Genomic DNA, 20,472 nt, shown 5'->3' with positions numbered 1-20,472 from the left:
AAATTATAATGTACAACACACAAATCCAGATACAGGAAGAATTGATAAATGACCAAAGGTCTTAATCAGTCATGCCAGGGCAACTCCATATTATGTGATCAAGGGGAATGAATGAATTAATGGACATTGCTAATTATATTAATTTATTGGGAAAAAGGTGATTGAATTCTTTTGTTTCTGATTACCTTTAGCAACTGATTAATTACCTATAACTTGGTAACCAAAAGTTCAATTTTTATTTGGTTTGCATCAGATTAAAATGTAGCATTTTCGATGGCTAGCTGATGTAAAATAAAATTTAAATTGAACAGTTTCCTTGATCTGTCACATATGCCAGAATGTCAAAGATGTTTGACCTTCTCTGTCTCATTTAATGGTAGTGTAAAATGGTAATGGCGATGATTATGTACACAACCATATTATAATGACAGTAATGCCACATCCCATCCAGGTTAAACGGAGAGTATCATTGTCCTTCCACACTTTGTGTCACTATAATATGAAGTAATAATAAATTGCAATAACTCAGTGATCAATGACTGTGAATCTACTATGTTCCCATATATAATAAGTAAAAGAATGTGATGGTGGATTTAAAAGCACAAAAATTTAAACATGCTTTTGAATTATGAGTAAGCATTGGGCTATTCCAGTTCCATACACCCCTGTAGAAGACATGACCTTAATCTGCCACACAGGGGGTGTGAATTTCAAAAGAAGTCATCAATTCATTCAGGTAATCCCATTTAAAATTCACATTCCCTGTGTGGAAGATTAAGATCATGTCTTCCATAGGGATGTATGGATTTCATCCGAATAGCCCAATACTTTGGAATATGGGAGAATGGAATATTTTGAGCAGCTATAATTTGAAATATATTTCCAAGTTGTAACCAAGTTTTAATATTTCTGTAACTCTGATATGCTTTAAAAGAGGCTATTATAACTGACCAAAGACCAAAATAAACTACAACGACCAAATGAAGTTGATTGGCTTTCTTTGTTTTATTTATCAAGTGTCTTTATGGGAAAATATCATGGTTTGAATGAATATGTTTGAAGATTCATTTATTAAGGGTAATTTGCTACAGGGTGTATCAAAATGATTGGTACCTGTCAATTTTGATGTTTATTGAAAAGCCTACCTCTTTCAAATGCAACATGGGATTCTCTCTGAAATGTCCAGCATGCCCCTCAGAAGTGGAAAATTTTCAAAATTAGATACCAAAATGAAGCGATTTGATGCACACTTTTGGCTAATTAGAAGTATTAAGTATTATGCGACTCCTTAAACAAAACATGATACATGTAGTGATAAACATGATAATAATTAATAAATGACACGAAAATACTATATAGGCTATATAGTCTGTAATTGTCACCTGGTGCAATGCTACTTTACCTCCCACAATCCATCGCAGTGCTTCCCAAACTTTTTTTCATGAGGAAAATATGGTGAACAGACAGTGGCAGTTTTGCCACTAGTTTGCTTAATCCGGTCCTACAAATGTCATTTTGGTTCATGGAAGAAAGGCCAAAAGAAAACCATAGTCGTAAAGATCTTAGGCTTATCTACCTCCCAACTTTTCTTACATTGGTGTAGTCGGCAGGATCCTTTCCCAAAACTCCTAATAAAACAGTTATACAATTTTGACCTTGATATATAAAGTGATATCTTTTGACACAGGTCTTCATGCCTGGCTAGCATGTTTGTTTTTGTTTTTGTTTTTTTTCATTTTAAGTTCATTGTTATGGTCTAAATTTGTGTTTTTATATCATTTCTTCCAGATGACTTGGTTTTATCAGGCTTTACAATCTCCTCAACTACTGACTCGTAAACAGTGCCACCGGGCAGTGTTACTTTTTCAGTAACTTTCATTTCCATAATATAATGAGAATTCCTCAATCATAAACAGTTCCTGATGGGTTCAGTATCAGCTTATCAATAAGATCATTTTTGTCAGCTGAAGAAATAATAGTCCTTGCCTTCTTTTAAGTTGAGTGAGGCTAGATTGGATTCAAATTCACCTCCAGTCAAATCCTGTGATAAATGAAGAGACAAATAATTGCAGTACTGTTAGTTATAATTTGTGCATTGTGTGTTGGTCAGATGCATCAAATACATGTATGTACTTTTAATTTAAGGCCTATTCAGTGATTTGCTCATTCGGAAAATCATAAAAATAATCAAAATTCAGTTTCTTTTGCAGCTTTGTTAGTAGCATAGATGTGCTAACATAGCTTGCTAGTCGTTAAGCTGAAAGCCATGTATAAAAGACAAAATAGGACATTTTACATTAAACTGTAACATCTCTATTTAAAGTAATGAAAATAGCTATATACATGTATTTGAATGGGATTTCAACTTTGTCAATATTGGTGTTTAGCTTGTTTTGGCCAAATTTTTCCCTTCAAACAAATTTAATGACTTATCTTTTTTTTTTTTTTTGCGTTGTGCGAGTACTACGCATGCAAACCTTTTATAACACTCTAGGTCACAGATGCAAATTATCACTCAATATCAGGCTTTTGCTAATAGATACCGGAGGCACATATTTTGGTCTCCATGCATTACAAACAATCAATATAGTGCTTTTCCATAGTGATACGCAAAAGGCAATTCTTGAGTCAGTTCTCTTTGATTTCTTCTTTGGATACACAAATACTCACTTGTTTCATACAGATAACAAATGGAGGGTGGGCATCTCTGAAGTGTACAATTTCCACCTGTGGTTTGGGTATTTCCTGAAAAATAAAAAGCAGGGCAATCTTGATAACAAAATATCTGACCATATATTTATTGCTTAAGGTTGGTCTGAACCCTGGAATTATGGAAACTTTCAGGCCTCATAACTGCTAAATTGTTGGTCTAAAGTATATAAAAGTATACATATTTAGATTGGCAAAGACTTGATAAGTTCATCTGTGAGGTCAAAATCCCAAAATACTGTTTTTTGGCCCACTTCTTTTTTGTACATCCTACCAAAAATATTCTTGGGCCAAATTTTTTTATTAATTTTTAAAAACTAGATTTTATTGTTCCATCACATTTAATTTCAGATATAACATCTGACCTTTTTCCAAGTCATAATCATCATTATGTTGTTTAGTTTCCAATACAATGTTTTATGACAGATTTCCATCAACTGAAGAACCTATATGTTCATCTTAGGCCATGTTTTTTTGGTCAACAATAGACAATAATTTTGAGTGACCTGGATGAGCATGTGAAGAAACAAAATACAAATCTGCTTGTTTACGTTGCTACCTAAGTTAATAGTAATAAATGTGTGTTAAAAAATGGGGTCAACAATTCACAACAAAAAATATTTCCATTGGTACATTACAAGGTTGTGTCCCCCGGTTCCGAAAACCTGGCTACACCAGTAACTGGTTTCAACTCGAATGGGCAAGAACAAAGAATAGCATGCCACTCACCTGAGATTCTTCATAGATATAAGCTCCTTTGTCAATTTTCTTCACATCTACATCACAAAATGCCACCACCTACACAGAGAAATATTATGCAAAAGCAGGGATAATTTGAATAATGAGTACATGAGGTTACTCAAAAATACCATTAAAACCTAAGAGCTCCAGTGATATAATTGCTCTTGCAAAGATCTCCCATGTGGCAATGGGAACCTGTGTGCATCAGGAACCAGTTTTAAAGTGTTTTGCAAAATCATGGTGCATTGTGATGCTGTTTTCTTGTGATGAATCTGAAAGTGATTGGCAGCCCCACTGTGAAACAATGGACTAGATTTACACATAGACATAGTTGTCAAGTTTAATATGTGACTGACACATCCCACAGTGCCATCGCCCCGATATCTTCATGGTAGAAATCGCCATGGTAGGTTGAATCCACAGCCACGCATGGCCATTTTATTCCGACCTTTAATATGAGACGCAGTAGCCAAGTGACCTGACTAAGGCTACTGACAATAGCCGGGTAATTGATTTCTCGCTGTGTGAGTAAGCTTGTATACGACATTGCGGTCAATGGTCATACTGCCTCCACTGGAGTAGTGAGTGCAGCTATAGCCTGCGCGCTGTAGTCCATACAGGACCAACGCAATATAAAATTAGAATTTTGGTCAGATTTTGAGTTCAAGACGCACGGCCTTTTCTCAAGACGCAAACTAACGACTATCATATCTGTTCAACACGTATTTTCAAGTGTATGAGAGCAGATCTGGTTTCTTGAGACGAAATCATTTACGGGAGATATTCATCATTTTTCACCCTGGTATCCGAAGATTTTCGTCTGATATCAAAATTGTGCATAGCAATTCACATGTATCGATCCCGGGTGTTTATTTTAGTATCTCTGCTGCACCAAATAATTATTAGCCAGGCGATGTCGGTGTGCATCCTATAGATGAGCCATAATTTGATTAACAACACTTATGTCAAAGATGGAATAAATTATGAAATCTTTGTTATTATTATGAGCTGACATACAATACATGTGAACCAGGCCAGTATATCCATGATTAAATACAAATATTTACCTTTTTCTGACTTTTACAGGTCAATGACCTATAGAATCTGCGTCCTTGTTTTCCAGCATTCCATATGGTGAAGAGCGGCCATTGACTTAACACATGTTTCTCAAATGCTTCAATGCGAATGGTCCATATTGTATCTCTACATGAATAAACAATTAAATAAACAATTATTTTCTAATAAACTACTAGCAGGAGGAAAGTTTGTAAACCTTAGGAAACATATCTAATTTTCTCCATCATGAGAGCCAACTTGGTTACGCACAGGTATTTGCTTCGAGCGTACTAAGCAAAACACAGCTTTTGAGAATTGACCAATCACACGGTTGTTGCTAGGCAAGATCAAGGTTCTGTCATGTAGGGCGCCCGATTGTGTTATTCTATAAAAGTACGCTGACGAAGAAGGTACATCCTCTCATGATCGAGAATTACTTATTTTGCCTATAGTGGACTAGTTAAACTAAAAGTTAAGAGGATTAACCCACAATCACATCAGTGGATGTCTGACTCATGCCCATGATATTAGTACTCGGAATGTGTGATTATAGAATTGCTGTCAATCAAATGCTGGTAGCATTTGCTGCAACTAGCATTCAGTTATGGCCAGAAACATAGCATCAACATTGCCTTGAAGTTAACTGGTTGGGAGCTTTAAGGGCAATGCAACTTTTTGGCCTTATTTTGTACAGTTATATATTTTCTCCTTTTTAATTAAATTAGAGGCAGTAGGTCAAAGAAAAGCCCACAGTCTTACAAATAATTACCTACTTGTGAACAGAATGTGTTGCAGCCTCTGGGTGATATCTATACATTAGCAGACATTGGTTTACTCTATGAACATTGCCTCCATTATGAAGATGTGACAAGAAAAATATCAGATCTTCTGGTACACCCTGTATGACAAAAAGATGTGCATGTGTAATTGAAAAACAAGGAGATTAGTAAATTATGAGGTGCGTAAAATGTGTCCAAACCTGAAGGGGGGTTCTCAGGCTTTGTGGTTGGTAAAAAATTTAAATATTAACACATTTGCAAAATGACTGCAAGTGACCTCTAGGTGACCTTTGACCTCACACCGTTGACATCACAGATGCCAATGTACTAATATACAAGGGTCATTGTGTCCAAATTCCATAAAAATCCATAAGCATGTGGGAGAAATCAACAAAATAAGCCAACGGTTAACATTTGTTTGCATTAGGTAAAACATTTTCTGCACCGACACACAGATACATCAGAGCTCATTTTATAATCCACCTGTTGAATTAGTCTCAAATGTGGTATACCACCATCAAGACTAATTCAACAGTTTTTTGATGATTTCTTCAGAAATATACAGATTTAGAATGCCTAATTTCAGTATGTTAATGTGAAAATATGAGCTTTCACCTGATACCAAAATTTGATGGGGTAAAGCGGGGGATGAGGATGTCAATCGGGTCACCTACCTTTAAGATTAGACCTATAATATGTCAAAAAGGTATATGATGGGTGGACGGGTCAGGTGGCTAGCTAAGATTAACTGGGATAAACTAGCTCAAGAGAAAACACAGAAAGAGAACCAATTTCAAACAACTTGCCTACCGAGTGCGTAATAAAAGTGTATGTTGTCTTTCCTGAAACGTTTCATCATTCCCAGGCATCATCTCTTGTCAGTCCTACAGTCGCTTTGATCTTGCATTACTGTTTACTAAAACTACATGTATTTGCTCCCTACATTACCCCTGAAGATTGAACTAAAAGTAGGTGAGATTTTAATTTCACCTACTTCACACATTTTGTAGCCAAGGGGCAGCTGGGGCGGGGGGATTTCTCCCACAGAAACTTCCAGGGATGAAACTGGAGATGGCAAAGAGTAACATGTCATTAAAATTACTAAAATTGGGATGAAAAATTGACCAATGGGGATGGCTTTTCCTCCTTACACTTAAAGACTAACTATACTGCTGTTTGGTACTCAATGTTTGAGGTACTAAGTCCAGAAGCAGAGCTACACACCCGTCTAAATCTTAAATATACAATAATCCATTTTTAAAGATAATATCAAGGAAGCAGAATTGGTAGACTAAATATTCACCTTTCCCTTCTCATCAAATCCTCCTATTCTGTCAAATAGTTTTCTGGAGCAAAACCATGTTGGCATGATAACAGTTGGTCCATGAGATGTATAGGCCTGTGTGTATAGCTGCTCTTCTGTGATTGTGTTACACCAATGGGTATATCGCTCTGTTGAGTTAGCAGGTTCACGGTGAAACTGGCAACCTATTATCTGAGTACAAATATTAAAATGAAACATAAAATATATGCTTATCCTTTGAGCCATGTAAAATCCTCTGAGGGCACTGTTGTTTTATGTGATCATTTATTTCTAATTTTCTAACAAAACATATGTTCAATTCTAGACCTGGACAATACCAACAACTATCACACTAATATATTTTTTAGCTATTTTAAAATAGATTTTCATTTCTAATATCAAATTATGTATCTTTTTCTGTTTTTTGTGGTAATTTCTTTTCTATAAATTGTACAATTGTGTGGTAATTGGGGACGATATGTAGATATGTTTTTAATTTAAATTAGCCAAATAATATGAGTTATTCCTTACAATTCATGATAAAAAGTTTTTTGAAAATTTCCTTGCCATTTGTTTGTCTTTTTTTCTGATGTTCTAATACCATTTTTATTAGTGTCTACCCCTTGCAAAGATGCAAACAAGATTTCAGATAAATAGCGACATCATTGTTCAACTTAACTTAAAATTGACTACAGTTTTACATCCCATCACACAACCATTAGGTGGACTTGCTCTTGTAATGGGGTATAGGAGTACTTCTAAAGGGCTATTAAGTTGGATCGCATCTACAGTAAGACAACTGCACAAACCTGAAGAACATAGCAGTGTTATGTATCTTGGAAAGATTTTAGCTTTATCAAAGGTACTCTATGTTAATGCTTAGCTTTTGATGTCCACTGAAGATAGCAGAAATATGTCTTGATTAAGGTTTGTCCGTCGTCACCCAATTCCACTTGGCTATTGCGCCTATTTTCAACGCGTGCGTACGCAGCGTCGTGTTCGGCATTGCGTTGCAGACATCGCAGAGAACGATGCGTGTTGTGCGTGTCAATGCTATTTTTGCGCACTGGCGCGACGCGGCGATAACTAGGGCCACAAAATAATGAAAACAATGTTTGCTGAGCGCAAAAAAGTGACCGCTTCTATTAATAAATACAACATGTACAAACCATATCTTGCCAGCGTGCTTCAACGGACCTGGACCCCCTCCCCAAAGTAGGTCTACATGGTCTAGATGGTATGAAGCTATACGCCTACCCAACAAACACAGAATCAGGGTGGTTTTTTTTTAACATTAGGCCTAAACGAGTGTTGGTTAAATTGGTTAATATTAACTGTCTATGAGTGTGATGGTCGAAATATAAGCACGAGGTGAAAGATGGATTGTTCCATTCCACGAGCCGGAACGGAATGGAACAATACATCTTTCATCGAGTGAATATATTTGGACCATTACACGAATATAAGACAGTTAATATTTGTTTTATATCACTCATGCATAAATTCTATTACTAAAATAATATTTAAGGTAGGAAATACATTTTTTTTCAACATAACACCATGTTTTGCCGTGATATACTTCACATTTTGGGGTCCACCCCATAACTAAATCGGCGAGTCCAAGAGCTCAGCGCACGGCTTGGCGCAGGCGCACTACGGCAGAGCACATGATGGTTAAGACTATCACATGGAGAGGGTGATAGTAAAAATGATAAATGGTAATCAACCAATGAACTGTCTGAGTGATATAATATAATGTATGAGTGATATAATTAGTTTTATTAATATTTTGGCCTAAATGTTGGGTAAGCACTATATTATAGGCCTATTAAAGGCAACAGGCAACCTTGTTTGTAGAGATGCAGTGTTAATCGTGCTGTATATCTTGTGCTGGTTTTTCCCGTAGGGTGCTTCTTTACAACCTCCTTAAGGGCTGACATCCCTATTTCTGCATAGTTTGTCGCTAAAAGTTATAAGGATAAGCCTCGAAATGGAACGGATTCAACGACATTTAACTCTGGAAACGCCCAACGACTACGATTAAGGAATGTGAATTTATGGCTGTTAAACATCAGAGGTCTAAGATCAAACATTGGACAGCTGCAGGCAAGGATCCAGCTCGCTCCACCTTCTTCAAAGCCAGATCTAATTTTGATTACTGAATCAAAACTTGACAGCTCTGTGCCAGATGATAGCTCACATATCAACATCAATGGCTACTCTCACATGCGTAGAGACAGGAGCGATGACGGTGGTTGGGGCGGTTGTCTTATCTATTACAAAAATGGCTTTCCTATAGTGAGAGAAACCAACTTAGAACCAAAGTTATATGAGCTGATGGTGTTTTCCATACAATCTGAAAGTGGAACTGTGCTACTCTCGTTGGTGTACTGCCCTCAAAAGAAAATAAAAGGATCACTTGCATGGTATGATAAAAACCTAGACCGCCTGCTATCCAAAACGAAGGCCAACATCTGCATCCTAGCTGGTGATTTTAATTGTCACCATCAGGAATGGCTTGGCAGCAGATCTCCAACTGATGAAGAAGGCAGGATTGCACTAAATCTGTGTAATTCTCATGGACTGACTCAAATTGTCAATGGACCAACCCACCAACTGGGAAATCGTCTTGACCTCATCATGACTGATGCACCAAACCTATTCACACCAAATGAGATTGAGTGCAACGTGGGTACCTCAGACCACTTCCTTGTCAAAACTGCCTTAGAGGTGTCTCCTCTCTCTGAACCATCCCTCCAAGACATGTATGGATGTACAAAAAGGCTGATTGGGACAACTTAAGAAATGACCTGGCTGCCGTCCGTGGAATGAGCTATTGACAAAAGAAGACCGGAGACTGCTTGCTCTAACATCACAAGTGCCATCCAGACAGCGATGCATTAGCAACATCCCACAAAAGACTGTCCATTCTTTTGTCAATCATCCTGAGTGGTGGAATGAGGAGTGTGATGAGGCTTTAAAGAAGAAAACTGGCAAATGGAGAAGATGGAAGGCGCTTCAAACACCTGAGTCTCGCCTAGAGTATAATCAGGCACGAAACACCTACACCTCTATTTCCCGAAAGGCTATATCCTCCCACAAAATACGGGTGCGAGAGAAGATGACTACTGAACTGAAAACAGGGTCAAAGAGCTGGTGGTGGACAGCACGTGAACTAGCTGGGAAGGGTGGAAAGTCTGAAATTCCAGTACTGAAGGCAAATGGAAATACACACATCTCTTCAGAAGACAAGGCAGAATGTTTATCTTCCCTTTTCTGTGAAAAATCTACCATCCCTGAAGAAGACAACAACAAAAGTATCCCAGAGTTGCACACTAAGACTTCCTCCATCTGCTCGAAGGTCGTGTTCTGGCCCAGCAAAGTTAAGAAAGAGTTACTGAAGCTAGATATCAACAAAGCTTCTGGCCCAGATGATGTTCCTGCTCTTGTCCTGAAGATGGCGGCTCCTGAACTTGCTACTCCACTCGCTCGCCTCTTTCAATTATGTTTTGACAAAGGTTACATGCCAGCTCAGTGGAAGTGTGCGCATGTCATCCCATGCTACAAGAAGGGTGATAAACATACACCAGGAAACTACAGGCCCATCTCTCTGCTGTGTATTATGTCAAAAGTGATGGAGAAGCTTGTTAGTAAGAAAATGTGGAAACACCTGGATGAACATCATCTGATCTCCACTCGGCAGTTTGGTTTCAGGGCTGGTCACTCTACATCAGATGCTTTGACATATGTCTCGCAATGTCTTGCCAACTCACTCAACAACAGAGAAGAAGCACGGGTCGTCTGCCTTGACATCAGCAGAGCTTTTGACCGTGTGTGGCACACTGGTCTGCTTGAGAAACTTTCTGCACTAGGGTTTTCAGGTACTCTTCATGCTTGGCTGACGGACTATCTCAAAGATAGATCACTGAAGGTCATCCTGAATGGGAGGGAGTCTGGATCGAAAAAAATCAATGCTGGGGTACCCCAGGGCTCCATACTAGGCCCCTCCTGTTTATCATCTTCATTGACGACATCTCACAAGATCTGAACAATCAGTCCATCTTGTACGCAGATGATGCTACCATTATGTCCTTCATCAAATCTAGAGAAGATAGACTTCCTGCTGCAGCATCTCGCAACCGGGATTTGGCGAATATCGAGACATGGGCTAAGACATGGAATGTCCTGTTTGGTGCTGCCAAATGTAAAACCACTACCATCTCCAACCAAGAGATGCTGATGGCAACCATCCACCACTTCACTTTTTTGGTGTAACTCTTGAAGAAGCTGAAAGCGTGGACCTTCTAGGTCTTACACTGAATAACAACTTGTCCTGGAACCAAGTAGTCACCAAAATGTCAAAGACAGCCGGTCAGCGACTGGGACTCCTCAGAAGAGCTTCACCCTATATTCTACCTGCACAGAGAGCCATCATCTACAAGGCCATGATACGATCAAAAATGGAATATGCCAGCAGTGCTTGGACTGGTGCAACTCCCACCTCACTAGCTCAGCTTGACTCCATCCAAAATAGAGCTAAGCGTGTCATTGGTCTGCCAACAAATGAGTATGAAGATCATCGTATTCAGCCATTGAGCCACCGTGAGGGCAGTTGGAGCAGCCACCCTCTTCCATCGTATGTTTTACAAGGAGGCCCCTGAGTTGTTATGCCAGCTGATGCCAGACATCCATGTCCATGACCCCAGGTTGCGACGGTCTGTGAGATCCCATGACCTAGCAGTGGAAGTCCCAAGATCAAACCTTGTCAGCCATGAAAGATCATTTCTACCATCTACAGCCCAATTATGGAATTCTCTACCTGCCCAAATTCCAGCCATTAGATCGAGGGCCAGCTTTAGCAGGGAGGTTAATCGCTTTCTGGGTGCATCCTCGTCAGCAGCTTCTAAATGATTTATTTGTCTCTGCTGTTAATGCCCAGTTATGCCATGTCGTAAAAAAAAAAAAAAAAAGTTATACATTTGTAGAACGTTTCATAATGAAACACACTACAACAAAATTAAAAACATGTTGTGAAAATGTTATTGTAGACATATAATTTTGGCAACATTGTTCCAACTTAGAATATGTTTTGCAGCTAGTGTACATTGTTTTTGATTGTTATTTTTAAAACGTTTTAAAAGTTTATAATCCAACATTTAAATGTTTAAAGCATTTTGTGTTATTGGGTAAAGACCTACTACGTGCACTGAATTCATAATGCATGCGATATAGACAACACCATCAAAACTATTCAGTTTCAAAAAAATGTGTCATACATTTTCAAAAATGATATCATAATTGGCCAAATGTTTTTCTACAGCTATAGGCAACCCAGTGTTTAACTTTGCTATAAGTGAACTGCAACCATTGATGATATCCACCTTGAGATAATTCCGTAGGCCTATAGCTTTTGTGACCAATAAAGTTTAACTCTCGGTAAACGACACTAAGCATGCTATGTAGGCCTATGCCTATAATAAATGTAGGCCTTTTATATAGTCAAAAACTTCCGCCCATGGTGTCAAACGCTTCGCTTTAACATGTTTAATAAGTCCGCTTTTTGGTCATTCGAGTCAGGTGAACATAAAGCTGAAAATACCTCACTTTATGTAACTTCATAACTCTTTGGCCCAATATCTTTGCAGAATGGGAGTCTTTCTTACACCCGTTTGTGACCAAAATACACAAAATTAGAATTAGGCTAAGAATTTTAAGGCTTCATTACGTCTTTATAGTCGACATCACTATAAATGTTCCTATTATGGACACTTCTTAGCCTAAGAAGTATATTTTAGGCAACTTTTTTACAGTAAAAACTTTTCTGCGTAAACAGACAATTCCTTTTTTGTGGCCATATGCGTAAACGAACGCTAATCCGGCATTAGATCGTGCTTGTATACCACGCGTTGGTACGCACCAAAATATCCTTGTGCGCAATCAACTACGCATGGTGTCGCAGAAAACATGCATTTTTGACCTATTTTTGTCAATTTACGCGAAAACAAGGTCCGGTACCCCCAATTTTTTTTGCGCGATTTTACAGAGCTTTTTCTTGTTCATAACATATATAAAATTAAAAAAATTTTGTCTCGACAATTTTTGTATACAACGCAACAGGTGGTATATTTTGATCTGGCTTTTGTTATCTACTGAAGATGGTAATTTTATGTGTAACTTAATCAGACCTTTGCTATCTACTATAGTAATGCTATATGTGACTTGATAAGGCTTTTGCTATCTACTGAAGATAGTAATGATATGTGTGTCTTGATAAGGCTTTTGCTATATACTGAAGATATTAATACTATGTTTGACTTGATCTGGCTTTTGCTATCTACTGAAGAGAGTCATGCTATGTGTGTCTCGATAAGGCTTTTGCTATCTACTGAAGATAGTTATGTTATGTGTGTCTTGATAAGGCTTTTGCTATCTACTGAAGATAGTAATAATATGTGTGACTTCATCTGGCTTTTGCTATCTACTAATGATAGTAATGCTATGTGTGTCTCGATGAGGCTTTTGCTATCTACTGAAGATAGTAATGCTATGTGTGTCTCGATAAGGCTTTTGCTATCTACTGAAGATAGTTATGTTATGTGTGTCTTGATAAGGCTTTTGCTATCTACTGAAGATAGTAATAATATGTGTGACTTCATCTGGCTTTTGCTATCTACTAATGATAGTAATGCTATGTGTGTCTCGATAAGGCTTTTGCTATCTACTGAAGATAGTAATGCTATGTGTGTCTTGATATGGCTTTTGCTATCTATTGAAGATAGTAATGCTTTGTGTGTCTCGATAAGGCTTTTGCTATCTACTGAAGATAGTAATACAGCTGTGTTTAACTTGGTCTGACTTTTGCTATCTACTGAAGATAATAATGCTATGTGTGTCTTGATAAGAATTTTGCTATTAATGACTGACTTTAAAATATGTTCTTTAAATGTCAAAGGTCTACGAGACCGAAATAAAAGACATGAACTCTTTTTATGGTTAAGAGATAAAAATTCTCAATGTATTTTCTTCAAGAAACCCATAGCACTTTAAATGATATTAAGTGTTGGACCAACGAATGGGGCTCAAAAGCCTTGTGGAGCCATGGTACTATGAACAGTAAAGGTACTGGTATTTTGTTTCACAGTAATTTTGCTTACTCAATTGAACACAGTGTTATTGATAATGATGGACGGTATATTATTGTTGATGTTAAAATTGCAGATAAAATATTTACATGTGTTAATATATATGCTCCGAATGATGATTGCCCTCAATTTTTTCGTGAAATTGATACTAATCTAAACCATTTCCAATGTGATCGAATAATTTACGGTGGCGATTTTAATTTTGTTTTTAATTTGGTTCTTGACAAAAAAGGTGGTAGAAAGCAAACAAATTTTAAGGCTAGATCGGAGGTTTTGAAATTTATGGAAAAAAGATGCCTTATTGATATTTGGCGTGATATGAATCCAAATACAAAATGTTTTACATGGAAATCTAATGGTGATCCACCAATACTTTGTCGTTTGGATTATTTTATAATTACAAAGACACTAAAAGCATGTGTTGAGAATTGTGCTATATCCCATGGTTATCGAACAGATCACTCATTAATTTCTACTGTGTTTAATGACAATTATGAAAAGCCAGGTAAAGGGTACTGGAAATTAAATGTTTCGTTATTGAATGATATTAATTATGTAAACATGGTGAAAGCAGACATTGACAATATTGTAAAGGAGAATAGTGAAGCTGATCCCGGTATTTTATGGGAGAATATAAAATGTGTTGTAAGAGGTAATACTATAAGATATTCTGTTAAAAAAGCTAAAGAGCGAAATAACTTGCAAAAATCTCTTGAGAATGAAATTACAAATTTGGAAATGTTGTATGCACAAAATTCTAACCCAGATGTACTGGCATCTATTGAAGTTAAACAAAGGGAATTGGAATCTATGTATAATTATAGGGCCAAAGGGGCCATGATACGCAGTAGAGCCAGGTGGGTCTAAGAAGGTGAAAAGAATTCCAAATACTTCTTAAATTTAGAAAAGCGGCACTTCACAAAGAAGAGTGTTCGTAAGTTAAATGATAAGCATGGTAATGTTATTACTGGTAGTGCTGCAATTTTGAATGAAGAAGTTGATTTCTACTCTGCACTTTATACAAGTACAATTGATAATCAGGATAGTGAAAGTATTCTCAATAAACTTGGCATTACTTTAAATGATATTCCCAAGGTGTCAAATGAACAGGCCAAATCATGTGAGGGAATTATGACAATTGGTGAGTGTCTCAATGCTGTAAAATCTATGCCAAATGGCAAAAGTCCAGGGTCTGATGGCTATCCTGTAGAATTCTTCAAAATTTTCTGGAACCAAATTGGGCCTATTTTGGTGAAATCTTTTAATTATTCCTTCAATAAAGGTTGTTTGTCAGTAAGTCAACGTGAGAGGTGTTATTACATTGATTCCCAAAGAAGGAAAGATGAAGAATTTTAAAAACTGGAGGCCGATCTCCTTTTGAATGCTGACTACAAAATAGCTGCCAAAGTGATTGCCAATCGAATGAAAAAGAATTTGAATTCTATTATATCATGTGATCAAACAGGTTTTTGCCAAATAGATATATTGGTGAAAATGCTAGGCTAGTACTTGATATCATTGAGTATACAGAAGAGTATAATGTACCGGGTACCCTTTTCTTTATCGACTTTGAAAAAGCATATGACAAACTTGAATAGGATTTTGTGCAGAAGAGTCTTGAATTATTTGGTTTTGGAAGAGATCTGAAAAAATGGGTCAAAGTATTTTATACAGAAATAAGTAGTTGTGTTGTAAATAATGGTTATATGTCAATTTTTTTTCAATTATCTCGCGGAGTGCGTCAAGGCTGCCCTTTAAGTTGTTATATTTTCATATTATGTGCAGAACTTATGGGTATCTCTATTCGTAAAAATAAAAAGGTGAAAGGTATTGTAATTAATGATAACCATGTTAAAATCACTCAATTTGCAGATGATACCACACTTATTTTAGATGGATCCAGAGAATCAATTTTGAATGCAGTTGATATCATACAAAATTTTGGTACAGTTTCTGGTTTGAAGTTAAATATCGATAAATCCACTTTTCTCAAAATTGGCTCTTTAAAAGATAATGTTGATAATCCAATCCCAGAGGAAAATTATCAGTGGTCAAAGGGCCCAGTTAAATTTCTTGGCATAAATGTCTCTTTGGATAAGACTAAGCTGTTTGAGCTAAATTTTGATCCTCAATTAAAGAAGTTAAAAACTGTTTTGGACATCTGGTCCCAGAGGACCTGACCCAATAGGCAGAATTACAATTGTTAAATCACTGGCTCTTTCACAATTAACTTATTTATTTTCTGTTTTACCTACCCCCTCCTCAAAATACATGAAACAAGTGGAGCAAATTATTTTCAAATTTATTTGGAATAGTAAACCAGATAAGGTTAAGAGAGATGTAATGTACTGTAACAAAGAAAATGGAGGTTCAAAAATGACAAATATTTCTCATTTTTGTAATGCCTTAAAAGTGACATGGGTAAAGAGATATTTAGATGATGATAATAAAGGAAAATGGAAAAGCCTTTTCTACAAGGAACTTTCCAAAGTTGGTGGTGAATGGGTTTGGTATTGTAAACCAAGGTCAGTCAATGATTTCAAGTATAAGAATATTCATAACTCCTTTTTGTGTGAGGTTATGAAGTCATGGTTTAATTTGAGAAATATCTGTGATGAAAATAATGATGATATTTTATGGCATCATTCATTCTCATGTTAAGATAAACAGAGAAACAATTTATTATAAATCATGGTGTGAAAAAGGTGTGAACTTTGTTGGAGACTTAATTTTTGAAAATCATTTTATGACATATGAAGAATTTCAAAAAAAGTACAGTATTAAGTGTAACTTTTTAAAGTATTTCAGTGTAATTAATGCAGTCTCCAAACATTATAAACATCAGTTGACCCCTACTAGCATGTTGGACCGTGAGATACAGTTGATTAACCAACTCAGAGCTGCCAAAAAGGTTTGCTCATTTGCATATCAATTGCTGTGTCGGCAAAGCACAATCATCCCAACAGCTAAGCATAAATGGGAGATTGAATTTAATTGTGAGAGGGGCATGATGGATGTTGATTGGAAGCAGGTGTTTTCAATGCCATACAGGTGTACAAGATACAAGATATACAAGATATTTTATTTTCCCATAATTCACATGAAATCACACAAGTATATATTTTAAAAAACAAAGGCAATATCAAACAAACGAATTATGGAGGGGATGACCAGAAGGCCAGTAAGGCCAGAGGAAGTCACCCCTTAACAAAGAAATGTTACCATCAAAAAAGTAAAAACAAAACAAAGCATAACAAACAAACGAGAAACACAATGCTCAAGAATTAATCATATTTTGAGATCAAGTCACGCTTATATATCTTACGGAAATGTTTCAATGAATTTGCTGTTTTTATTGAATTTGGCAATGAATTCCATAATATTGGACCAGCAGTACGAATGGCATGGTCAGTAAATGTTTTGTTGTTCTTCATTAAGTTGAATTTATCTGCGTTTCTCGTTTGGTAATTATGAATATTGGAACGTAGTGTAAAGAAGCCATCAAATACGCCCGTAATTCATTATTACTGTACTTGTACATAAATACCCCCAATTCAAGTTTGTAGGTGTCTGCAAGAGTTAAAATATTGTATTTGGCAAATAAGGGAGCAGTGTGGCTTCTATAATGACTATTTGCTATTGTCCTCACAGCCCATTTCTGTAATTTCATAATTTTATCCAAGTATGTTTTACACGTATCACCCCAAATCAATATTCCGTAATTTAAATAAGGTAAAACAAGAGTACAATATAGAGAATACAGGATACGATCAGGTACATAAAATTTAAGTTTGTTCATAACTCCAATATTTCAGCGAGATGGTTTTTTGCTATACAGTTTATATGGTATTTCCACGTCAAACATTCATCAATAATCACACCCAGGAATTTTGTATTAGTAACCCGTTCCAGAACTGACTCATCTAAAATGATCTCAGGAGATACATCACACACAGTTGAGTTTATTTTTGATGTCATATGTGGTGTACCCAAAACCATGTAATTTGTTTTACTTGCATTTACCGATAGTTTGTTCGACTTGAACCAATTACTAATTTCTTTCAATTCATTATTAATTAATTGATATTTACTTTCAATATCTTTATGTGAGTACAGAATAGTAGTGTCATCTGCGAATAATATAAAGTCTAATACATCTGATGTGTTGATAATATCGTTTACATAGAGAATGAATAATAAGGGACCCAGTATAGAACCTTGAGGTACACCACAAATAATATCTTTAAGTTCTGATTCACAAGAGTTGTAATGTACATATTGTTTTCTGTTGCTTAAATAATTAGTGAACCACTGAAGTACGATACCACGAAAACCATAGTGTTCCAATTTATGAATTAATATGTTATGGTCGATGGTGTCAAAGGCTTTGGAAAGGTCTAAGAAAATTCCAATTGTGGTTTCGTTTCTTTCAACGGCATAGTTAACTTTGTCAACTAGTTGAGTTATGGCCATGTATGTAGAATGGTTGTTTCGAGAACCAAACTGCTTATCATTTAGTATTTTATTACTATCTATATACGCAATACATCTATTAAACACTAGTCTTTCAAGTATCTTGAAAAACAAGGTAGTACCGAAATTGGGCGATAATTAGAAAATACTTCAGAATCTTCTTTTTTATAGATTGGTATTACCTTTGCTATTTTTACTTTTGTGTCACAACACGGTTGAAATGGAGAGATTAAAGATTGAGGCAAGCGGCTGAACAATTTCCTTTGCAACTCTTTTTATAATAAAATTTCCAATATTATCATGACCAGCACTTTTATTTTGATTAAATTTATCAATAATTTTAATGATTTCCATTTCAACAACTGGCTTCATATACATACTGCTAGATGCTGGATTTTTTAGGTAATCAAAATAATCTTTACCTGATTTGTGAATTTGTGATGCTAGATTAGGACCTACATGTACAAAGAAATCGTTAGAAAGGTTGGAAATATCATGGGGATTGGTAATAGTATTGCCGTTGTCACTTCTAAATTTCTTTTGAGCTTGTCTTGTTTTACCAATGCCAATGATATTATTGATTGTTTTCCATGTTTGTTTCATATTATTTTTTAGAACGCTCAAACTTGGTAAAATAATATTTCCTCTTAGATTTGCGTATCAAAGCATGAAGTTTATTTCTATATATTTTAAATTTGTGAAGGCGTTCAGCACTTGGGTTTTGCAAATGCTGTTTATATAAAGTATTTTTAATGTTTATACTCTTTAGTAACCCTTTGGTTATCCACGGCGATTTCGGATCCCTTTTCCTTTTATTTGAACATTTCTTTAAAGGAATACATTCATCATATATTTTATTAAATATACTGATAAACTTATTGTAGTCATCATCTGCATTTATATTATCTAGGTATTCTTCCCATTTGACATCAGCTAATCTTTTCTTTAACATGTAAATATTTTCGTTACTATGAACCCTTTTATGTGTCACCGTTGGACTTGGAATGTCAGTTACATCTAGATTTGTTGACAAGATTGTTGGAAAGTGGTCACTCACATCTGTAACTATGATAGCAGACTGAATTACAGCTTCGTTATTCGTTAATATATTATCAATTAGTGTAGCGGTTGTTTCAGTAATTCTAGTCGGTTTGTATATAGTTGGCATTAATGAATAGGAATAAATTAGGTCTAAATAATCATGGTATGCTTTATGTTCCTCAACTTTTAATAGATCTATATTAAAATCGCCTAAAACATAGGTAAGCTTTTTTTCAGCATTAATAGTCTTTAAAATAGGATCTATTCCTGTTATGAAATCATTAATAGATGTATGGGCTCTGTATACAGTACCAACAATGATATTTCGTTTATTTACATTTTCAATTTCTATAAAGCATGACTCAAAGTTTGGGGTTGATTTACTTAAGTCTTTGCGTACCTGGTATTTAAGTTTGTCCGAAATATACATGCCTACTCCCCTTTCTGTCTTCCAACTCTGTGGACACATTCAAAGTTATATCCAGCGATTTTGTAAAAATCAGGTGGCTTATCTCTTAAATGGGTTTCAGAAATACCTATTATGGTAAAGTCGTAGTTAATAGCTTTCATACATTCCTTGAGTTTGTCAAAGTTCTTTTTTAGTCTTTTAATGTTAACATTCATAAAATTTAATTTACCATTTTTAAGAAGGAACATTGGTTTGGTGTTACATAGTTACATTGGTGGATACATTTGTCATTAGTAATATTATCTTTATCTGTAGTACTATTTTCAAATTTCAATGGATTGAAAATCATTTCATCGTATTTCTTAATAAAGTTGGCATCAGTAATATCTGCTGTTTTAAGATGATGTGTGATATTTATATCATCGCTATCATCGTCCAGAACTTGTGTCTTTATTTTGAGCCATCGTACAATTGTTACAAGTCCATTCATTGTGTTTTATACGCTGTAGTTCTTTTGGTTTCAATTTGGTACATTTTTTATGATCAATTCCTTTGCATATTTTACATGTTATATTTTTATGACAATTTAAACTTTTTTTGAGCAAGACACACAAGCATCATCACAAATAGCAGACATTAAACGAAAAGTATATTAAAAAAAAAAAAAAAATCTATTAATATACCAGGGAAAAAGTTTATATATATAAATCAACCGTTTCCCTTGATCATGAAAATATTTTAACAGTTAAATTAAGCTATTTTTCAACAGGCTACTGAAAGTAACGTAAGGCCAACGACCGGCAGCAAGGATTATTATTA

The 20,472-nt window shown here is 35.7% G+C and overlaps 1 protein-coding gene across 1 annotated transcript in view; it reads right to left on the bottom strand.

The window, feature by feature from the left end:
* Nucleotides 1-878: 878 nt before the first annotated feature.
* Nucleotides 879-20,472, bottom strand: part of LOC140151405 (queuosine-tRNA galactosyltransferase-like) — a 32,011-nt gene continuing 12,417 nt past the window's right edge. The window contains exons 7-12 of the mRNA XM_072173733.1: nucleotides 6,589-6,780; nucleotides 5,280-5,404; nucleotides 4,518-4,653; nucleotides 3,439-3,507; nucleotides 2,671-2,745; nucleotides 879-2,041 (exon numbers count right to left, since the gene is read on the bottom strand). Of these exons, the coding sequence (XP_072029834.1) occupies nucleotides 1,961-2,041; nucleotides 2,671-2,745; nucleotides 3,439-3,507; nucleotides 4,518-4,653; nucleotides 5,280-5,404; nucleotides 6,589-6,780 (678 nt within the window). The 3' untranslated portion in view covers nucleotides 879-1,960. The remainder of the gene's footprint in view (nucleotides 2,042-2,670; nucleotides 2,746-3,438; nucleotides 3,508-4,517; nucleotides 4,654-5,279; nucleotides 5,405-6,588; nucleotides 6,781-20,472) is intronic.

Source organism: Amphiura filiformis, chromosome 4 (genome assembly GCF_039555335.1).
Source record: "Amphiura filiformis chromosome 4, Afil_fr2py, whole genome shotgun sequence".
In the NCBI taxonomy this organism is placed as follows: domain Eukaryota; kingdom Metazoa; phylum Echinodermata; class Ophiuroidea; order Amphilepidida; family Amphiuridae; genus Amphiura; species Amphiura filiformis.
This window is presented reverse-complemented; position numbering and strand designations above follow the sequence as displayed.